The 23,171-nt window shown below is 35.3% G+C and overlaps 1 protein-coding gene across 4 annotated transcripts in view; it reads right to left on the bottom strand.

Annotated features, from left to right (window-relative positions):
• Positions 1-23,171, bottom strand: part of CNKSR2 (connector enhancer of kinase suppressor of Ras 2) — a 263,683-nt gene that overhangs the window by 50,496 nt on the left and 190,016 nt on the right. For all 4 annotated transcript variants that reach the window (XM_065916516.1, XM_065916517.1, XM_065916518.1 and 1 more), the window contains 5 exons: positions 14,007-14,055; positions 13,421-13,593; positions 11,223-11,296; positions 10,862-10,933; positions 3,185-3,252 (listed from right to left, as the gene is read on the bottom strand). In XM_065916516.1, coding sequence (XP_065772588.1) covers positions 3,185-3,252; positions 10,862-10,933; positions 11,223-11,296; positions 13,421-13,593; positions 14,007-14,055 — 436 coding nt within the window. The remainder of the gene's footprint in view (positions 1-3,184; positions 3,253-10,861; positions 10,934-11,222; positions 11,297-13,420; positions 13,594-14,006; positions 14,056-23,171) is intronic.

The following is a 23,171-nucleotide window of genomic DNA, read 5'->3' as shown; positions in this document are numbered from 1 at the left end:
TTTCATCTAGAACTATCAAAGAAACACAATGAATTTTATTCATTTTTATGTAATTAAAGCTTTACAAAGACCTTACATGTGATTAAAAATAATGTGTCATGAATGTTTGATCTGAGCTGGAAAAATACAGAAAAAGGATTAGCAGACAATTAGCCAAATTATGATCTTGGCAAAATTCAATGTAACCCTGTTTTCTCTACGTGAAATAATGCATAATGAAAAAGATCCTCATATCCTTTGTACTGCTGTAGTTAAAGACAGCAATTCACTAAACTTTTATTTAAGTCAATGAGAGAGTCACTTCTAAGCTACTGAGTATTTAAATAGAAACACTGTTTGGCAGTTATTCCTTTGCATCTTTCTGAAATATTCCCAATTCTCAAAGAGCTTTATTTTGTTTCAGGTTTAACTTCAGTGCTGAGAATGGTACTCAGATGTCAAACAATTCTATAGAAGTGTGGCATAGACACGTGCATGCAGCAGTTGACTGTACAGGATACTGTGAGACCTAATCCCATACAAGGTAGGAAGTCTAATATGCTTCTGATCCATGTTAGAGCACCTGATGAATGTATACTCTAGGGGGAAATCTAAATTATCTCAGAGATTCTGGTTGTAGAGAATTGAAATGTAACTTTTAGCTTCTACATATGATTATCTACCATATTCTAGTAGGCACTAAAATACTCACATGACAGACTATGGCAGCATGAATCCATGGAATTAGTATTTTTTGGAACCTGCATGTGCAATGTGACTTACCAGTTCTTTCATCCATAATGAATTTTGATTATATAATATCAAGTACAAAGGAAATCCACTAAAATCAAGGCCATGCTCAGCTTCAAAGCAATGTCAAGTGACAAAATACAGAAGTTAAGCCTGAAAATCCAAGTTTCCTTATTCATGCAAATTGACTTTTTCAAGATTCATTTTCCTATCAGCACATTGCTCACACTTGTAATTCTTGCATCTTAAAAAATGGAGAAACAAATCTACATGCACTTTTAAAGAACAGTTTTCATGCCTTTTTAAAGTAATTTGAAAAGGAAGGGGTGTGTGTGTGTGTATTTAGTTCTCTTACTATAACTGTAGGCCCATAAATTAAGTAGAAGAACTAAGTGGGGAATAAATGTTTAACAATGAAGAAATGTGACTTAATTACTGGCCTGACACTTCATAGTCTTGGCTTGACACTTCATAGCCTGTGCACAGTGATTTGATGGAGATGGCTTCCATGTTATTTGTGGAAGTTCCCATACTACTTCCACTCTCAGAAATGTTTTATTTTATTACTTCTCATCCTGTGAGAACCAGTTCAGATTACGAGTCCACATAATGTCTTTCCCACTTTCTTCCTGGAAGAAATCTCTCCAGCCTCATTCCCACGGAATTTGGTTTGTACTTTTCCATGTCTCACTTTCTGTATTTTACTAAGAGTATCTTTTCTACTACAATTCAATGTAATTTCAGACAGGATGAATGCCTATTTCACCATAATACAATTAGAGTGCTAGATGAAGGCCTCACTTAGAAACACTTTGTTGTTGTTCAGTCACTCAATTGTGTCTGACTCTTTGCGACCCCATGGACTGTAGCATGTCAGGCTTCCCTGTTCTTCACTGTCTCCCAGAGTTTGCTCAAACTCATGTCCACTGAGTCGGTGATGCCAGAAACATTTCAATACTAATAAAGCCTCTTTGGCGCTAACATTTTACATCAGGCTCACTGATTACTTTCTCCAAGTATATCCTCGTTAATCCTGCCCCCTCTTCAGGATTTGAAAAAAAATTTTGCATCCACTTAAGCAATTTTAAAAATCAGTTGCATGTTGTGCAAAAATTAGTACTCATTTACTTTATGTCACTCTTTAATTTTTCTTAGGCAATTTCAAGTGTATATTTTTGAAATTCTCTACAAGATGATAAATTCCCATTGACAGTAATCATGTTTTGCTATTTCTTGGACATCTTCCTGCACTATCTCCTTACTCTTCACCTCCATTCTCTTATCCTATGGCTCTAAACCAGGGGTTGGTCAACTATAGTCTGCAGGCCAAATAAGGCACTTGGCCTGTTTTTATACAGCCTGTGGATCAAGAATGGCTTTTACATTTTAATTGGATTAAAAAAAAATAAAAAGAAGTTTCAAAATGTGAAAAATATTATGAAATTCAATCTCATTGTCCAGCTTTATGGAAGTATAACCACTTCTTTTCATGTCTTTGTAGCAGAGTTGAACAGCTTCAAAGAAATCTTAAGGCCTTCAAAGCCTAAGACATTTACTGTTTGGCTCTTTACTCAGAAAGTTTCCTGACCCCTGACCTAAACCTTTGCTGACAGATTGGTTTTGGGATCTGGTTATCTTTTTTAGATATCTCTAACCTTTAGTTTTTAGATGCTTTAAAATTTTTCCTCTGTGAGGAAACAAAGTTTTCAGAATCTTCACATCAACACACAGACTATGCATACTGGAGGCACAACTATAAGTATGTTTGTGTATCATTCTGTAGAATTCCTTTAACTTTAGGATGTCTCAAAAGTTTTCAGAAAACTAGTTATGCTTCCAAGGGATGTACAGCAAACATTCTTCGGGAAAAGTGAAGCTACTTTTAGAATGGTAACCACAACTTTTGTTGAGATTCCAATTCTGCATCAGGATACTGTGTTTCATAAATATGAGGTCAATACTAAGGCAAGTTCCATATGGTCACAGAGCTAACACACTAACAGAACTGAAGAACACAACCAAATGAGATACTTGATGAAAGAATGAATCATTCATCTGAGTTCTCTGCATAAAAAAGCACTTAAATGTCTGTGAAACCACTAAGTAGAAAAAACCACTAAGGACCTAGACTTGGGTCGATAGAGGACCAATTCTAGGCTTTTTAATTTTTAAGATTTTTTTTTCCTCCATAAGAAATAGACTAAAGGAGATGGCAACAAACAGGAACAAACTCCATATTGCTGCTCTAAAAATCTGAGTTTATTTCCTGTTTGATTTGCTAAATCCTACCCATAAGATGCTATGGTTTGGATTCCTTTGAAGTGCACAAAAGAGGAAAAAAAAAAGCAATACAGGCTGACATTTGCATTTTCTCTCAAGTGATAGCAATGAAACACTGTAGAGGAAAACAGCAAGGGAAAAAACATAACAATAATAAAAAAAAGTATTTCTTTACCTTGTTCTTGCTTAATCCTCTCTCTTTCAGCATATCCTGCAGTCAGCATGTTAATTCTGTTAAGCCACCTGAAAAAACAAATATCAGTAACATTACAACTGAATTTCTTATAATTTACCTTTTTGGAAATATTTATCTTCAAATGCATATGAGTATATGGAATAACCTCAGATAAAAGATGTGCTGTTTTTTGCTACTCTTAACACATAGAGTCTTCAATAAGCTAAAATTTGCTGTAGTAAAAACTGTTCCCACAGTAAAGATGCTATTTCACTAGAAAAGTCTTGGGCAAGCCTGTATATATCTGCAACATAAAGAGGTCTAAGATAACCAAAGTCCTATTAATTCTGTTGCTGTTCTGTTTCCTCAGAAAAAAATGCTCCTTTAGAGATATTGAAATAATATCAGATATAATTTGTCTTGAGAAGGGAAAAAGCTATAGACTTTGCTTGTCAAATAAGTTTTACTATCAAATATTAGTTTTGATGAATATCTATTATATTTAACGATCCAAGGGGAAACCTCTGAGTAGTACTATAGAAATCTGTCTCTAAGTACAACGGCATTAGGTTTTTCCAAAAGCAAAAAGTACATATACAATTTTTTTTTTTTTTTTACATATACAATTTTAACCAATGTTTTGGATCCTGAAAATTTATTTCCACGAACAATAGTAATTTAAAATTAAATCTTAGTTCTCTTCTTTTTCAGGAGAATTGCTATCGCCAATGTAGGGGACTACCTGAAGCAGAGCACTGCTTCAGTCTCCATCTTTGGTTCCATAGGGTCTTGCCCTGTGTTCATTACTCTACTGTTTACACTGCATCAGATGATCAAATCACAAAGTCTTTCAACTAACTTGACAGTTTTTCACTGGTCAATCCTGAATTATGATTCATATATTTTCTCAAATAAGAAAGGGCAAGGGAGAATCAACCTTCCAAACTAGCTAATAGAGTTAATATTAAATTGGGGAATAATCTAATCTTAACATATTTTTATGAAAAAAAATTGTTTTTGAGAACATTTTCTCCTAAGAGATTATTTCCCCTGTCAACTAGAAGATGAATGTCTCTAAAGTGACTCATATACTTCATCATTATGCCAAGTGGTGTTGACTGTGCATCAGATACTGAGAATATCTTGAAGAGAGAGGGAGGAAAGTTGTTTCTCTAATGGACAAAATCACACCCATGGAAATTTAAGGTTTAATTTTAGGTACAAGTCACTTAAAGCCCAACTTTGACAAAACCTACAGTGTAATGATCCCCTCAAGTATGTCTGGGAAGTAAAAAAGGGAGCAGAAATGAAAAAAAAATGTCACCAAATGAATTTAGTAGCATGGTATATACACACATAATGCAGAAAATTATAAACTGTAAGAAGCTAACCTCATGACAAATAACCTTTTAAAAATTACTCTAATCATTAGTAAAAGGTCAAAATGAAAATCTAGTCTACAGGTGACTTTAGGAAGAAAGGAGTTGAATTTGGCAAGGCAAGTCTTAGCACTCTTAGGAAAGACTGAGTTGGTGCTTTTTTGGTGGAAATGATGTTGATACCACCAGAGGAACAATTATTGCTGAATTTTAATTTAGTACCTCCTATTTACTACTTCTTAATATATCATATTCTAAAAGATCATGCTGTGAAAGTGCTGCACTCAATATGTCAGCAAATTTGGAAAACTCAGCAGTGGGCACAGGACTAGAAAAGGTCAGTTTCTACTCCAATCCCAAAGAAAGGCAATGCCAAAGAATGCTCATATTACCACACAATTGCACTCATCTCACACGCTAGTAAAGTAATGCTCAAAATTCTCCAAGCCAGACTTCAACAATATGTGAAACATGAACTTCCAGATGTTCAATCTGGTTTTAGAAAAAGTGGAGGAACCAGAGATCAAATTGCCAACATCCACTGGATCATCGAAATAGCAAGAGAGTTCCAGAAAAACATCTATTTCTGCTTTATTGACTATGCTAAAGCCTTTGACTGTGTGGATCACAATAAACTGTGGAAAATTCTGAAAGAGATGGGAATACCAGACCACCTGACCTGTCTCTTGAGAAACCTGTACACAGGTCAGGAAGCAACAGTCAGGACTGGACATGGACCAACAGACTGGTTCCAAATAGGAAAAGGAGTATGTCAAGGCTGTATATTGTCACCCTGCTTATTTAATTTATATGCAGAGTACATCATGAGAAATGCTGGGTTGGAGGAAGCACAAGCTGGAATCAAGATTGCTGGGAGATATATCAATAACCTCAGATATGCAGATGACACCACTCACCCTTATGGCAGAAAGTGAAGAAGAACTAAAGAGCCTCTTGATGAAAGTGAAAGAGGAGAGTGAAAAAGTTGGCTCAAAGTTCAACATTCAAAAAACTAAGATCATGGCATCTAGTCCCATCACTTCAAGGCAAATAGATGGGGAGACAATGGAAACAGTGGCTGACTTTATTTTTCTGGGCGCCAAAATCACTGTGGATGGTGATCACAACCATGAAATTAAAAGACGCTTGCTCCTTGGAAGGAAAGTTTTGACCAACCTAGACAGCATATTAAAAAGCAGAGACATTACTTTGCCAACAAAGGTCCGTCTAGTCAAGGCTATGGTTTTTCCAGTGGTCATGTATGGATGTGAGAGTTGGACTATAAAGAAAGCTGAGCACAGAAGAATTGATGCTTTTGAACTGTGGTGTTGGAGAAGACTCTTGAGAGTCCCTTGGACTGCAAGGAGATCCAACCAGTCCATCCTAAAGGAGATCAGTCCTGGGTGTGCATTGGAGGGACTGATGTTGAAGCTGAAACTCCAATACTTTGGCCACCTCATGTGGAGAGCTGACTCATTTGAAAAGACCCTGATGATGGGAAAGATTGAGGGCATGAGGAGAAGGGGATGACAGAGGATGAGATGGTTGGATAGCATCACCGACTCAATGGACATGGGTTTGGGTGGGTGGACTCTGGGAGTTGGTGATGGATAGCGAGGCCTGGTGTGCTGCGGTTTATGGGGTCGCAAAGAGTCGGACATGACTGAATGACTGAACTAAAACTGAATATATCATTGAAATTTAATTTTATTATTAGCTAAAGAGCAATGAGGTCTTGCATAAGATGAATAAAGGAACTAAAAAGAGGCTTCTTAATTTTTCAGCTCAACAACATTTATGAACTGTCTGTTATATGCTGAACAATGAGCTATGTTTTAGGGGTCCAGAAATGAATAAGACTTAATTTCTGCCTTTGATGAGGTCCAGGATTCTTAAATTTAAATTCATGAAAAAATGAAACTACTTTTAGGAAGACAAATTCTGCCAACAAGAAAAACTCTTTAGAAAGTGTGTGTATAAACTTGGGCCAGGGTATACAAACACAAAAGGCTGAATGCTACACAGCTGTTGCTGCTATCTTGCTTAAGTCTTCCTTAGACCTTGGTTAGAAAATGCTTACCCAAACACTTGTTGCAGTTACGATTTGGTGTTTATATGCTATTATGAATAGCAGATATGACTGAACTGAACTGAACTGATGCATTATTTGAGGTAAGAAATATGTAGGTGTACCAGGTACTGTCCTAGGCAGGGAGGATAGAGAGATAAATGAAATAAAGTATCTGTTTTCATGATGCCTATATTTTCAGTGACGGAGACACACAATAAGAGGATTGGGCCTATGGTGAACATTCCAATGAAGCTGCCAACAACTGACACAGAATAACGTACTGAGAGGGAAATAAGAGTAAGAATTATGGAAGAAATGTACAAATAATAACTACTAAACAGAAACTGGTGAGACCTGACAATTACAAGGACATATGTGCTGACATGAAAAGGAATACACAGGCCAAGTAAATTCAGTAAATAAGTCTCAGAATACTTGAGAAACATGATGTTTTATTTTCTTCCCACAGATTTCACACAGACTGGCAAAAAAGATTTTTTTAATGTTTCAATGCTCATTTCTGAGGATGGAACAGATGGATTGGTGGTAGGGTGCTCAAAAGTGTTTTTTGCAAATTACCTCACATTCCAACTTAAAGTTACTCAAAAAACAGAAGGTGAGGTTTTAACATTCTAACATTTATATTTGGGTATATGTATATTTGGGTATATGTATGAGTAAGTGTATGAATGTGTATACATATATGCAGATTTTATAGAAGAAAATTAAATCTAAGGATTGTCTTTTCATTCCAATTACTAGGTCCTGTCAAAACTAGCACTACATTTTAAAAATACATATGATAATACTTTAGAAATTATGAAATAACCAGATAAGGTATTTATTTTTAATTATTATAATATAATTATAATTATTTATCATTTCTTGGAGAATTAGGTACATGCCTTCAAAGGACTACATATAGAATGAACCAATACCCAGGTTATCTTGCTGCTGCTGCTGCTACCAGGTTATCTTACTGTTATGTAATAATTAGGTTATTAAATAAAGTTGTTGGAAGGTGTCTTTCCCTATTACCAACCCACTGTAAATATTGCCACACTCACTCTCCTTCCTACTGACAAGTATTTAAAAACCTTGCTTGTTGAAAACAGACACTAGGAATATGGTTATTAAAGAAATAAAAAGCAAGGCAAAACAATAACAGTTTATTATACTTAAAGTTTTAAAAAAGTTTCAGTATTTCAGAACAATTTGGAAGGTTGTGGTACACCATGGAAAGGCTAATATAAAATGTATGATATGGAGATGATGACATATTTGATCAGATTTATTTATTTTTTCTTTGATTCACTGCTTAGAAAAGGCAACAAAGTGAAACTTATGGGTTTGGCTTAGTTTCTTTTCTGATATCCTGAACCAGGTACATCCAAAGGAGTATCAGGTAAGAGCAGTGACATCATATACATCTAAAGTTATTCCTAACACAGGGTAGAGAATGGAGACCAAGAATGGTGTTACAGTTAATAAAAATGCATTTTTGAGCAGGCTATTTTCTAAACCTAAAAAGACCCTGATTAGCAAGTATCACAAATGATTAAATTATGTTAATTCTTAGATGGGAGTTAAACCGTGTTCTAGTGGATTTATTTTATAGTAGAGGACATGCTCATATATACCACTTATTTTCTGTTTGGTTATGATGTTATAATCCTTCATGTTTATCCTAAGGGTACTGAGCTCAACTGTGAGAAAATAGTAACTACAAGAGCAGAATTATAAAATAGCTTAAACACAAAATAGAGTAGCACCACTCCCCAACAAGTACATAATTTTCATTTTGAGAACAAGCTCAGCAAATTCTGATTGCCTCATGTGAAATTTCAAGAATGGTAACATACAAAGGAAGAGAAGATTGTGAAAACCAAATGCAAGGCTCAGTTCACAGAAATAGAGCCAATAACCCTAAAATTTATGTGGAACTATAAAATATCCAGAATTGACAAAGAATTCCTGAGAAAAAAGAACAAAGTTCTTCAGACAATACTAAAAAGCAACAGTAATCAAAACAGCATGCTATCAGCACAAAAACAGACATATGGATCAATGGAACAGAACAGAGTCCAGAAAGAAATCCATACATCTATGCTTAATTATGGCAACCCACTCCAGTACTCTTGCCTAGAAAATCCCATGGATGGAGGAGCCTGATGTCCATGGGGTCGCAAAGAGTTGGACACTGAGCGACTTCACTTTCACTTTTCACGCTTAATTAATCTTTAACAAAGGAGGCAAGAATACATAATGGAGAACAGATAGTCTCTTCAAGCAAGTGATGTTGGGAAAGCCTGACAGACTCATACATACCAATGAAGTTAAGAACATAACCTCTCACCATACACAAAAATAAACTCAAACTCAAAATGGCTTAAAGACCTAACACCATAAAACTCTTAGAAAAGAACATAGGCAAAACATTATCTGACATAAACTACAGCAGTATTTTCTTAGGTCAGTCTCCCAAGGCAGTAGAAATAAAAGCAAAAATAAACAAATGGGACCTAATCAAACTTATAAGCTTTTGCACAGCAAAGGAAATAATAAACAAAACAAAAAGACAATGTAAGGAATGCAAGAAAATATCTGCAAACCATGAATTTTTCTGTAAGATGTTATGGAAAACCCTGAATAAACTTTTTGGCCAACCCAATATGTGAAACTGAATCACTTCACTGTACACCAGAAACTAACACAACATTGTTAATAACTTCAAAAAAGAAATGCTCAGTTTTCCTATTAATTATAAAAAGAGTTTATCAAGTTTTCTCAACACTTTTCTTTGCCCTTTCCTTATATTCATATCCTTGCTTTGGAAAAATTGTGCCTATATTCCAAAGTGTCAAAGAGCAAGATTATTTATGACAGTATATTAAGTGTTCACTGAGTGCATTCAAGCACATTTATGAAGATGTAGTTTTATGCTTAAAAATATCTGAACACAAATTCCTTCAGTTCAGTTCAGTTCAGTTGCGTCCGACTCTTTGCGACCTGATGAATCGCAGCACGCCAAATTCCTTAGAGATATACAAATACAGGTACATGGTGTAAAAACCCAAAGTATATATTGTGTTGGCCAAAAAGTTTATTGGGGTTTTTGGTCACATTGTATGGAAAAGCCCAACGAACTTTTTGGCCAACCCAATAAAAGGAGTATATAATGAAAGGAAACACTTACATAGCACTTAGAATTTAGCAGGCACTATTCTAAGCCTTTCATGTGTGCTTATTTGCTCCTCATAAAAGTTCTATGGATGGAGATGGTTATTATCACCACTTTTTAAAAGAGCTTAATATCTGATATAGAGAGGTTAAGATCTACATCCATGGTCATACAGCTAGTAAGTGGGATAGCTGGAATTTGGACAGCCTAGTTCCAAAGTTCATACTCTAAACCACTATGCTATTCTGTATCTCCCTATGCTATTCTGTAACTCCCTATTTTGTATCTCTGTATAATGTGTTGGCACATTATATATGTAACATGCACTGCCTGCTGAAGACCTATAAGAGGAAATATTTTGAACCTTAAACTCAATTTCTACAAATCTAGAAAAAGGAAAGGGGAAAGGAAAGATAAAGGAAGAAAGGATCAAACTCCTAAGAGCCAAAATGGAAACAAGAAGCTGTACGTTGTAGATGATAAATATATATATATACACACAGATTTTCTCAGAGGCATCACATAACCATGTGCCATCTAATCACTTGGCTGCACAATCCTGTCCAGCAATAGAGGAAAGGTGACAGAAAGATATACCAACTAAGCTTAGGCTTGAAATATTGAGATAGATATTCTGTCATAAATACTCTGTACTTGGAAAAGTCAGCTTTTTTTGTGGGGATCTTTATTTCCCTCAATTGGGAACAAAAATTTGGAGACATATTCCTGAAATGAACTTAAAATTTTTTCTGCAGTGGGTATTTTTTGGTCTTTATATATATATATATACACACACATATATATATATTTGGCCTATATATGGATTTTGGAACATTTTTGGTAAACTTAAAAAGTCAATGAGTTTATTTTGACTTTTTAAAATGCCATTCTTTAAAATTAGGTATGGAGTTATGGCTGGGTCCATTTTATTTTAAATCTGGTCTAGAAACTTCAGTGATATTTTTCTCTAAGCATTAATGGGGAAAACTGAGAATTCTAAGCCTAACAGACTTTCTAACTATTTTGAAATATAAGTAACATTTTACCTGTTCATATCATCAAGATGCTCAGCAGCAAAATAAAAGCTTTTGATTTTAGGATGACAGGCTTTGAATGCACTGCAAAAGGAAACAGAGTACATTCATTTTACATTGGGAAATAAGTTAGAACCAGATAATTTTTATGGATAAAATTGCCTCAAATCTAACCTGAGTACAAATATATAATGCTTCTACCATGATGAGAGAAATCAGTTAAAAATTCAATTTTCTGCCCATAAAACTGCTTTCTTATTACCTCAATTTGAAAGCATTAGCCAAGCAATCTATAATTTAAAAGCTAGAAATTAAAAAAACAAAACAAAAAACCCTTCCTTTCTCTCCCTTGGCCCAAATAAAGTCAACTTACTATTTCTTGCGGCATTCACTGGCTCTATCAATTTTAAATTCAGGCAGGCTGATGAATCCTTCTGCTTTTTCATCCTGAAGAGGCAACACTCTTGTTTAGGGTATTATATACAAAGGTTTAAAGCTGATGCTACTATATAACTATGTCTTAAATATCTATACTAATGAAACAGTTCATTTAATCCCTTAAATTAGACATTTGAGAGATTAGAATTTCACTCTTACCTGTTATAGTCCATTAAACTGAAGGTATATATTGAACATTTAGAACAGTAAATATTAAAATATATATACAAAATGTTTAAAATTCTTTCTATATTAAAATACAGAAAAAATAATTTAATTCTCAAAGTAAAACCTGTTTTCTAAGTAATTTTCCCAGAACGTATATACACTTTTATAACATATAAAATAACTTTAGTCCACATTTACAATTCAATTTCCTCCCATTTTAAATGTTCAGATGTAAAATATAGGGACATCTACTAATTCAGTTCCTTTTCTGCCTCCAATAGAATCTCTTATCAAGCCCAAATTAAATATTTTGTGTACCTAACATTTTACAAGTGGATAGGTTAAGCTGATTTTCAAATATCTGACTTGGTTTACATGCTATACACACACATACACATAAAATGTTGTTTTTCACTTGGAAAATTGAATGAAATCCATAAAATCCCTCCCTCTCTAATGTGGGATAGAAATACAAGATAGGAGAATTATCTAAAATCTCATGTTAGATATAAGTTATTTCAACTAGTCTAAGCTTCCCTCATTGCTCATTTGATAAAGAATCTACTTGCAATGCAGGAGACCCATGTTGGATTCCTAGGTTAGGAAGATCCCCTGGAGAAGGAAATGGCGACTCACTCCAATATTCTTGCCTGGAGAATCCCATGGACAGAGAAGCCTGGCAGGCTACCGTCTATGGGGTCACAAGAGTCGGACACGACTTACTGACTAAATCACCAACCAAGTATTTGTGGCTAAGTCCTTTAATTGTTGTTATTCCTTTCATGTACATAAGCCAATTCTCAGACATTTACTCCCAAACATTGATGTGTGCTATACCAGTTCATGGCTTCTTGTACATCAAGTTCAAGAGACATTACACATTCCCACCTGCTATCTCAAAGAAAAAGAATAGAGATTCTCAATTCTTTTAGTGTGTGTATGTATGTTTATATGTAAAACTTAGTAAAATTTGATGCTAATGATAGTGACTAAAATGTGTGTTATATACAAAAGTAGTATTGTAACTTCCAATATTTTTCAATAGTTGACCATTTTTATTTTCCTCCAATCTTGGGGTAAATACAATAGTCTCAAAACTCTTTCTTAACTTTGATTTCTCTTATGCTACCCTTGATGTTTTTAATGTTAAAATTTAAAATTTTGAAACATTTAAATACTTTTGGGGTAGTTATGATCTCCCCATTATACTGAAGAAAAGAAGAGTGGTCAGTAGACAAACTACAAGTGATCTAAAATAAAGAGAAACATAAAGAAGTTTTGTTTTTATACTATTTCATTGACACATAAAAAGTACGTAGCCAGCATACTATTTAAAAGCATGTATATTTTTCTAATGAAAAAACAAGTTAACAAAAGAAATTTTTGTTTAAAAAAATAAGGTATCCTGTATATTTGTTGTGATATTTGACAGGTTATATAATTACTCTGAATATAAATCTAATTACCACAAATGAAACAGGAAATCATAAGAACAATTTGCATTTGTTATATACTCTCCCCTTCCTTCCCCTATTGGGTCAAATGAAATGAATACTTGCAGATTTTCAAAGCTAGTCTACTAGTTCATTTATTCTTTAAGAAAAACTGAAGCAAATGTAGATATTAACTAACTTAACTTACATAAAAGTCTTCCTTTCAAAAAAGCAAACAGAAAAAAATGTAAAACACTGAACAAAAGCAAGACATTTAAAAACCTTTATCAAATTTCTATATATTGCTTGAATTACCTTTATATTTTTAACTAGATATAAAGAATTTTACTATATTATATTACCTATCTTTCAGACCCTACAATGCAACCATTTTAAGAAGGCAGACTGAAAAATTACTAGAAGTCTCCTGAATTAGCCTTAAGTTGATTATATTTTAAAACATAAATCTCAAAACAGTGATTCTTTTGGTTAAAAATAAAATGAATGAGAAAACAAAATGTGCTTGTCTTACCTCCTCATTAATATACCAATAGAGGGATGCATCCTTTAGGACAAACCAGTATTTCTTCCATTTCTGTGAAAAATAACTCTTCGCATCTTTCTTTTTCCAAAGCCAGCCCTCACAGTCACCACGGCCAAGATCTTTGCAAGAAATTCGTCTTTTGCTCTTGCCAGCTATAGGACCTAAAAATAATAGTGGGTAAATGTGCTCTTTAAGTTCATCTATAGATCATAAAAGGTAGAAGATTAATCTATAGATCATAAAAATAAGTCTGGATATTAAACCTTAAAAATATTTATTTTCTCATTGTATTAAAATAAAAAAAACTAGAAAATTTTAATACCTTTTCATCCACATGGACATAAAATTTAATCCGAAATGCGTGGTCCCAGTCTGAAAACCTGTTGAGACCACTTGAAAAAGGTACCTTGTACCATAATTGACCTGAAGGAGAAGCTGATCTTTGTAGCTCTTGTGCTAGGGGGTGGTTCTCCTCCACAACACACTGGGCTCAGGCAAGAAAGGATGGGTGAAGTGGGCTGGTGATTGCTCCAGTGTAGACTAAGCAGCTAATTGTTTCATTTACTTTTCTTACCTTTGTTTTTCTTCTTTGATTTGTGCTGCAGAGAAGACTGCTGAAATGTCTGAAATCAAAGATGGGGAAGAATGTTAAGGGTGCCACTGAAATACCAACACTCGCAGAAAACACTGAAAAGCTGAATGGAACGGTGACTCTGAACCCCAGTGAACAAAAGTACTTTCTTTTTCCAAAGGCTCAAAACAAATTCATATGTATCATGCCACTAAACTTTCTAATCTCTTGTGAAGCAGGAGAGAACGTTATCTTTGTCCTTATTCTGTACGCAGAGAAATAGGGACACAAAGCAATGGTGAAACTCAGGGCTCTTAAACATGCAGAGTACTGCTGCGTACCTTTTTTAGGGGTTTAGAGTGCTTTCTTAGGCAATGTCTCACTTGATTTTCACAAGATTTTACGAAGGAGTCAAGCAAATATGACTATCACTTGTTCCTTTGAAGTTCATTCTATTCCATAAGCCACCACTAGCTACTGATCTCCTAGGCAACACTCTCAGGTGTTAAATATTGTGTTGGCCGAAAAGGTCATCTGGGTTTTTCTGTAACAGCTCAAAGAAAACTTGAATAAACTTTTTGGCCAACCTAGTATTTCAGTACTTGAATCAATATTTTCTTCTCACACCTACTTCTGCCTCTATTACACAGAACTAATCTTCATGTAGCTGATATCAGCTCCAATGTTCTTTACTTCTCCATTCTCCAGTTATCCACCCCCATGACCCTATGTTTGTTATTCTTAAGTACACTCCAACAACTGCCTCTATTATCTCCATTCTACATAGTACACTCCTTCCAACCCAGCAATTTTTTTAAAAGAAAATCTCCACTCAAGTATCCAATTTATTGACATTACCACTCTTTTGTGCCTTTATTTCTCTTATTCCACTTGGCTTCCACGGAACATCTTTATACCCATTCCCTGGAGCTATACTTCCTGCATCATACTTGCCTAGCTAAACAACCATCCATTAAACCCACCTATCAGTCTATTCCACGCTAAGGACCAGAAGAGCATAATGTCTTAACAGAGAAACCCACAACTGGCTTAGCTTTCAATTAATGACTATAAATCACTGGTTCCAGTCAGTCTACTAAACTAGATTACTCACTAGTCTAAATAAGGTTAAATTCATATGACTAGCTAATTAGGATAGAGAGAACAGTATACATAATTTTAATTCATAATTATATTTTAAAAATTACAATTTAATTCATAATTAATCCCTCAAAACGAATTTTAGGTAACAGATTCTTCTTTTTAGTAAAAAAAAAAAGGTGTATCTGTAAGGAACAATTGGATTTTGTCTACATAAAATCTGCTGGCTTTGGGTTTATACAGTAAATTCATATTATGTGACATACTTAATATCTTTGCTTACAAAATAACATTCTTTATTGTTTAATTGCTAAGTCATGTTCAACTCTTTTGTGACCCCATAGACTGTAATCATTTTCACAATTTGTATATGGTTTACATAATTCTTAGGAATATAATATTATGGATGGATATTAGTCCTAAAGATAAGGATCAGATAATTTGCTGACATTCAGTGTAACCCAGAAATAATCAACTGATATGTATGTGGGATGTGTGTGTGTATAAATCAGTTGCAGGATCCATGGCTATAGAAATTCATAATCAATTTTAGAGAGAAAGCATAAAAGATAAAACCCATCATGCTATGCTAATTTTCTTGAGTGCACTTTGCTTCAGAATAATAACTCAAATAATAACTCAGGCTAGTATGCTTAAGTATAGTTAATTTACATATAGTTATTTTCCCTAAATTGTTTGGCTGTAAAATTACTGATTAGGTTTTCTTCGTTTCGTAAGTAGTCATTATAATTTAACAGTTCATTATTTTTAAAAATGACAAAGATGGGGGTGGTTTGTTTTTTAGGAAGCTACATGGATAACAGACAGCTTTAAAGAACTGAGTTATATAATGTACTTCCTATGCTTTTTGCACATTACTTCTTAGAACCTGAAGGTCTAGTTTAAAATCTACACAAAACATATGTTATGCTCTCTAGGTTTTCTTTTTCAACAAGATTATCTTTTCTTTCCCTATAGAAATACATTCTCATACTTATCATGAGTACAGAGTATAATCAGCATACACATTCTTGGAACCTAAGAACTCGGAGGCACACAATACAGATTTATCCATCATTCAAAGAAGCAAAGCTTTAGCTATCTTTTAAAACCATTGTATATATTACAATGAAATTCCCTTAAAAGAGACTTCATTATTTTTCCACGTGACGTGATACTTTCTAAAATGAAAGAGTTAATTGAACTATATGCTTTTGAAAGTAATGGGAAAAAACAATGAAAACTACAGTTAAGGAAATAGGTCCCATGTGTAGAAAAGAGTTAATACAGCAGGCCTGAGGCTGCTATCTTAGAAGGGCCTGCTTGCAAGGCTGGCCCTCCGCTGACATCTGGGATCTTGGCTGGTAAAATAATTCTTGGTACTGACATGCAGCTTCCCTAAGTGATAAGACTACTTTGCCCACCTGGGGACTAAACAGTTGCTTTAATTTCAGGAAAGGAAAAGTAGTTGCCAGGCAGAGGATGCCCATGTAACCAACTCAATAAAGTCTTTGGGTATTGAGTCTTTAATGGGCTCCCCTGGGCAGAGACACCACACACGTGTGACTGCATTTTTGCTGCTAAGTGAAGTGTACTCTGCATGATCTATCGTGAGGAGAGAGCACAGGAAGCCTGCAGGTGGATTTCTTCAGATTCCATGGTCTTTTTTTTCCATACCAATCTGGCTGGATACCCTTGCTGCATCACTGAAATAAAGTCTTAGCTGTGGATAGAACACAGCGTCTTCTGAGGCCTAGTCAATCACTGGACATGTGGGTGATTTGGGATCTTGAAATAGACTCACTTTCAAAAGATTACTTAAAAACTTATATCAGAAACTGTCCAATATTCACACACATAAATAAGCTCCTGATAGTGAAGGTTTCCTCATGTTATCAGCAGGTATGTTTAACACCCTGAGGTACAAATTTACAATTCTGTGTAGTCTTTCTTAGTAAAAAAGATGGAATTATTCATTCTGACAGGTATTTGATATCACATTCCCAGTTTCTGACAATATCATGAAATATTTAATAAAAGAAGGACATTAAGAACAGACACAGGACGACAGTGGATAACACCGCAAATCATATATAAGTGTTACGACCAATGCAGAGGAACAAGGGGCCTGGAATCTTTGCTTTCATGATAAATGTTTTTCTCACAATAGAGAAAATTTGTAATATACTTTATTTCTGTATTTTTCTTAATAGTTTCAGATCACCCTTCTTCCAGGTTCATGTTTAATATTTATGTTTGAAAATATAAAAGCCTTTCACCCTTAAATAAGTTAGATGGGTACAGAATTCTGAGTTGAAAATAATTTTCCCTCTGCAATCTGAATATATCACTTTATTTTTTTTTTAGTATCACTGTCCTTAAAACATCTGTAGCTACTCTCATTCATTATAATTTGCCTTTAGTCTCTCCATAAGTTTTAAAATATTTTCCTCTTTATCCCTGATATTCTGCAATTGCTCTTTGATGTGTCTAGGTTACAACTGATAATGAACCCCATTTCAAATTCATTGTATTGTAATTGAAGGTGTTATTTCTTCAATTCGGAAAATTCTTAGGCATTATCTCTTCAAATGGCCTTCTTTACTACTCTCTTTTTTGTCTCTAGATGTATGTTGGTATCTCTCAATTTATCATCTATCTTTAATATTGCTATCCTTTCATATTTCCTCAATGCTTTTTAGGTGAATTTACTGTTTTCCAATTCTCTAATTCTCTGATTTTACGCACCTGTATAGAGTTTATTTTACCTATAGAGTGCTTATTTCACTAACTATATTTTACATATCCAGGATGACTAGTTGGTGGTAGCACTTCTGAGCGTCCAGTGTCCTTAGTCATCCTGTTATTACCTCAAATTTTAAGGGCTTTTTGGACTTCCCCAAATTTCCATCCATTAAGGCAAGAATCACCTTTAACAAGTCATTGCTCTGGACAATGGCTGTATCTTTCTTCAATCTTCTTATACTCATGGGTGAGGAAGCTCTGTTTGCCCTCCCAGATGCTTTCACCCCATGAGTCAATCTTCAGTTTCCTGACATGGCTGGGGTTCATTTGTTCTCTCATACCCATTAGAGTAGACATCCAGTCATCTCTAGCCCTTTCTGGACTCAGAGCCTAACAGGTATATGGCTTTAGTTCCCATTTATTGTTGTGCAATTTTGTTCTTTCTTCTAGTCCCTGCAGACTAGATATCATTTTTGACCATGACTATATCTTTTTATGTTTGGGGTAGGGGTGTGTGAGAATTTAAAGTCTGAGCTCATAATGCTTACTGACCACCAAAAAAAGATTCCTTCTGTAAACATTTATGAAGGTTCATTCTCTTAAAAAATACTTTTATCTTATTTCCTGAATCATCATTCAATAAAATGTTCCTAACACTATCACTTGCACTTTATGTTTATTGTGCTGACCATTTGGGCGAAAGTTCTTTGAACTTTCTCCCTAAGAGTGTTTACAAACTCTGATCTTCAGCAACTTATGAATTTATATAATCAATGGGGACTTCTTAACTGAGCTACAGGCTGCCTAACTCAACAGATTCAATGTGTTTAAAACTGAGCTTCTCATACCCACCACCCATCAACCAATTCTGCTCCTCTTCTAGTCTACTATACCTTAGTAAATGGCAATTCCATTTCTCTCCACAATGGTGCAAAACCTGAATATTAGAGTCAATGTTAACTCTTTCCTTTCTCTTACAGCCCATAACCAATCCACCAGTAAGTTATATCAGCTCTGTTTAAATATGTTTAAAATAAGACTTTCTTACCATTTCTATTACTATCACCTTGGTTGAAGCCACCATCATCCCTCACCTGGATTACTGAAATATCTCATTGTTCTCCCTTCCTCTATCCTCTCCTCTTCTGTTTTTAACATAAGAGGCAGAGTGATCCTGTTAAAATATGATTTGATCATGAAAACTCTCCAATGGCTTCTCACCTCACTTTGAATAAACACTCAGATTCTTCCACTGACCCTGAAGGCCCTGCATGACCTGGGCCCTGTTCCCTTTCCTGCCCTTTATTAACTCTGCTCCAGCCACACTCGCTGTTTCTGGATTGTGTGGAATAGAGTCCCACCCTGCTGTTCCCTCTGTCTGAAACGTTTGTTCAGATATTGAAAGGAGCTCTTTTACCCCCTTCCTGGTTGCCCATTTCTGTTCCCCACTAGCCTTAAAAGAATCTAATTAAAAGAATGAGACCATTAAGCAATTGAAACTAACTCCTGATTACGCTCTTCTGAATGCACACCATGCCTTCTCTAAACTGTTTATTTTTTTTCCTAGATAAAAGAGGAAAGAATGAAGAATTAAACAGTTAAAAAGTGACTAGCTCTCTATCCTCAACAGCTGTCTTAGAAATCCTGAGGCAGATCATGCAGGCAAGAGAACATCTGAAGAGTCAGCCAGTCTGCATGCAGTGGAGAATGATGCAGAGCCCAACTTCCTCCCTCAATGATTCACTAAGATTCTCGATCCCCATTTTAAGTTCAGTTCAGTCTCTCAGTTGTGTCCGACTCTGTGACCCCATGGACTGCAGCACGCCAGGCCTCCCAAATGACTCAGTTTTTCGCATCAGGTGGCCAAAGGATTGGAGTTTCAGCTTCAGCATCAGTCCTTCCAATGAATATTCATGACTGATTTCCTTTAGGATGGATTGGTTGGATCTTCTTGCAGTCCAAGGAACTCTCAAGAGTCTTCTCTAACACCACAGTTCAAAAGCATCAATTCTTCAGCACTCAGCTTTCTTTATAGTCCAACTCTCACATCCATACATGACTACTGGAAAAACCAAAGCCTTGACTAGACAGACCTTTGTTGGCAAAGTAATGTCTCTGCTTTTTAATATGCTGTCTAGGTTGGTCATTAACTTTTCCTCCAAGGAACAAGCATCTTTTAATTTCATGGCTGCAGTCACCATCTGCAAGTGATTTTGGAGCCCAAGAAAATAAAGTCTGTCACTGTTTCCATTGTCTCCCCATCTATTTGCCATGAAGTGATGGGACCAGATGCCATGATCTTAGCTTCCTGAATGTTGAGTTTTACCATCCCCATTTTATGCCCCTTTAAAAGCTGTCATGGCTGAGCAGAATCTTCAGAGTTGGTGTCTGGACACATGTCCACATTCTCCTCAGATTGCTTTCTTTTCTGATTAAAGCACCTTTCCTTAATTACTGGCTTATGAGCAGCAAGCAGCCAAACCTGGTTTTGGTAACAATACTGTTTTGGCTTACTCCCTTACCTACTTTAGATCATTCTTCCCAGGCTTCCCTATAGAAAATGGTTTTCATTATTGCCCTCAACACTTCCTGTTTTCCTTCCCTGCGTTATTTCTCTCCTTAGAACTTAGCATTACCAAAAGTACCTATATTTCTTGTTTATTACTCAGACGTCCCTCCAAATATAAGCTACATGAAAGAAAAATTCTATTTTATGCATTGTTTTATCCTTTGACTAAAACAGGGATTATTTAGTACTTCCTGTCAGAGGAAGTACTAAATAAATATTGATTCAGTGCATAAAAGTTGAACAGACCACCAGCAAAGAACACAGGATGTAGTCTTAATTAATTGATTGCTTTTTAACCTGAAGTCCTTCAGCAGGAAATAAGTAAGCCAGGTGTCTTTTCTCCAGTAATCCATGTACAGCATATTACTGAAAGTTCTGTTCTTTAGTAGACTGTTCCTTTTGTTAAATAAAGTTTTTTTTTTATCCAATCTGTTTTAACATTACTGGAAATGAGATCTGTCTTAATGCACTTAGTTTGAATTAAATTTGAATTCAAGATGTGGCCGGCAAAAGTGCCTTAATGTGTCAAAAGATATTTATGCATACAATTATATGATGAATTATGAATGGCTGTGTTGAAATCACAATTCAACCCATAAAAATAGAATGTGCTAAAATAAAAGGCCATTATGAAAGCATTGTTGATCCTCTTCTTAACCATGGCGATGCATGCAACAGTATTCTATTTGGCTATAAAAGATCGCTTTTTCAGACATTTGCCTGAAAAGACCATTTGTCTTTCATTTTGTCCACAGATGTTCTGTTCAAACATTCTCCCCATTCTCCCCTATTCTAGATGAGGAAACGTGGGGGAGGGTAATTTGGGTCATTCTTATCCTGAAACTTTCAGAAGCACTTATTTTAATTGTGGAAGAAAATGACAGTTTCTGTGTTACATTTTGAAAGCTCAGCTACTATTAAATTCTTCTCAAGTTGCAAATTGCCACACTTATGGAAAAATTTGCAATCAAAATACTCTCTTGTTGCAATGTAGCAACTTCCTCTTACTGTAATTTTCTGCAAAGTTCCAAGATTTCTCCAGTCAAACCAAAAGCTTATTTCTTATACATAAGGTGCTTAGCAATTTGAAACTCTTGGGACAAATGATAACTATCTCCACATATTTAATCTTTTTTAATAAACAAAAGGCTTTGAGATTTAAATATTTCACAGAGGAACGCATTTTCCCTTACTTTCTCATTATTGTGTGTCAGCAGAAAAAGTCTAAATATGAGTAAGTGTGATAAGATGGTAATGAGAGTAAATATTATCTTAAGAAATTTTCAATTTACATGAAATAACAGCATAGAATTGAACAAGCTTGTTGCCCATTCTGGTACAGGAGAGAAACTCTGTGCTGAACGGGGTGGGGACAAGATACTGCATGCACACTGGTCCTCTGAAGACAGTGGGGTGAGTTTGCTCTGGTTTCTGTCAATAAAGTTAACCTGACTTTATACTGACTGAAAATGGCCCTACATATACTTACAAATAAGTTTGCTTTAAAAAATAATAAGCATGCTAATAAATTATGAGTCAAATAAGAACAAAAAGGCAGTGACTGGGGGAATTTAGAGAAGGTTAAATTCATTAGGAAGGGCAGAGTCAATGTTTCATCAAAAGAATACCATGCACATCAGATTCAGAAGGAAGTAGGTAAGTGAAACTTACACAAGATTTTATAAGGCGATTTCCCTTTTCCTATCGAGTAGTAAGTGGTAAGATGGGAAGCAGAGCAAAAAGTAATAACTGGTTAGGAAGAGTAACAAAAGTCACCACCCTTGGGAAATAGGAACTGTCATTCTTGGATCTAAATAATTATCATTTACTGAGGGCTCATGTGTGAGGCTGAGCAACTGAACTGACTGAATGACACGTGTGAGGCACAGCATTAGGGACCTTGTATCAGTTATCAGCCTTAATGTTTACAATACATTTGCTCAGTGGTGATCATTAATGCCATTTCAAAGAGGAGAAAACTGAGGGTAGATAACTTACTCAGGAGCACACAGGTAGTGGCAGAGTCAAAATTCAAACCCAGGTCTACCTATTCACAAACCCATTCTAACCACTCCATGCAATACTGCCTCTCAGGCAAGTATTGTGTAGTCATGGTAACCATTTTAGAGAAAAGAACTGCTTTCTGCATCTGACACAAAGATATCCATTTATGAAAACCTCCCATAACATGTGATATAAGCGCATTGTTATGTGGAAAGGTTCTGTAAAACAGAAAGATACTAGGATTATACTTTTATATTCATGGAGATAACTTAAACAGCTAACATCTTATGTGCTTAGTTGCTCAGTCATGTCCAAACTCTTTGTGATTCAATGGACTGCAGCCCGCCAGGCTCCTCTGTCCATGGGATTCTCCAGGCAAGAATACTGGAGTGGGTTGCCATGCCCTCCTCCAGGGGATCTGCCCAACCCAGGGATAAAACCCAGGTCTCTCGCATTGCAGGCGGATTCTTTACTGTCTGAGCCACCAGAGAAGCCCATCTCTAAATTTACCAATCTTACCAGTCTAAGACTTTACTGGTCTTAGCAATCTTACCAATCTAACATCCTACCAATCTCTAATTCTCATGCTTTTGTCAATTTTCTTTGAGTTATTAGCAAGTTATACTGCTCTGTGGGATTAAAAAAAAAAGATTTGCAGCTGTTTGGGGGAGGTAACCATTAATCATATTTTCATGAGAGGAAGGCTCATGCTAACATTTTAATTTTGCAAATGAGATAGAAAATAAGGT

This window comes from Muntiacus reevesi, chromosome X, assembly GCF_963930625.1.
Source record: "Muntiacus reevesi chromosome X, mMunRee1.1, whole genome shotgun sequence".
In the NCBI taxonomy this organism is placed as follows: Eukaryota; Metazoa; Chordata; class Mammalia; order Artiodactyla; family Cervidae; genus Muntiacus; species Muntiacus reevesi.
The sequence above is the reverse complement of the archived record's forward strand: the minus strand, read 5'-3'. Positions and strand labels throughout refer to the sequence as shown.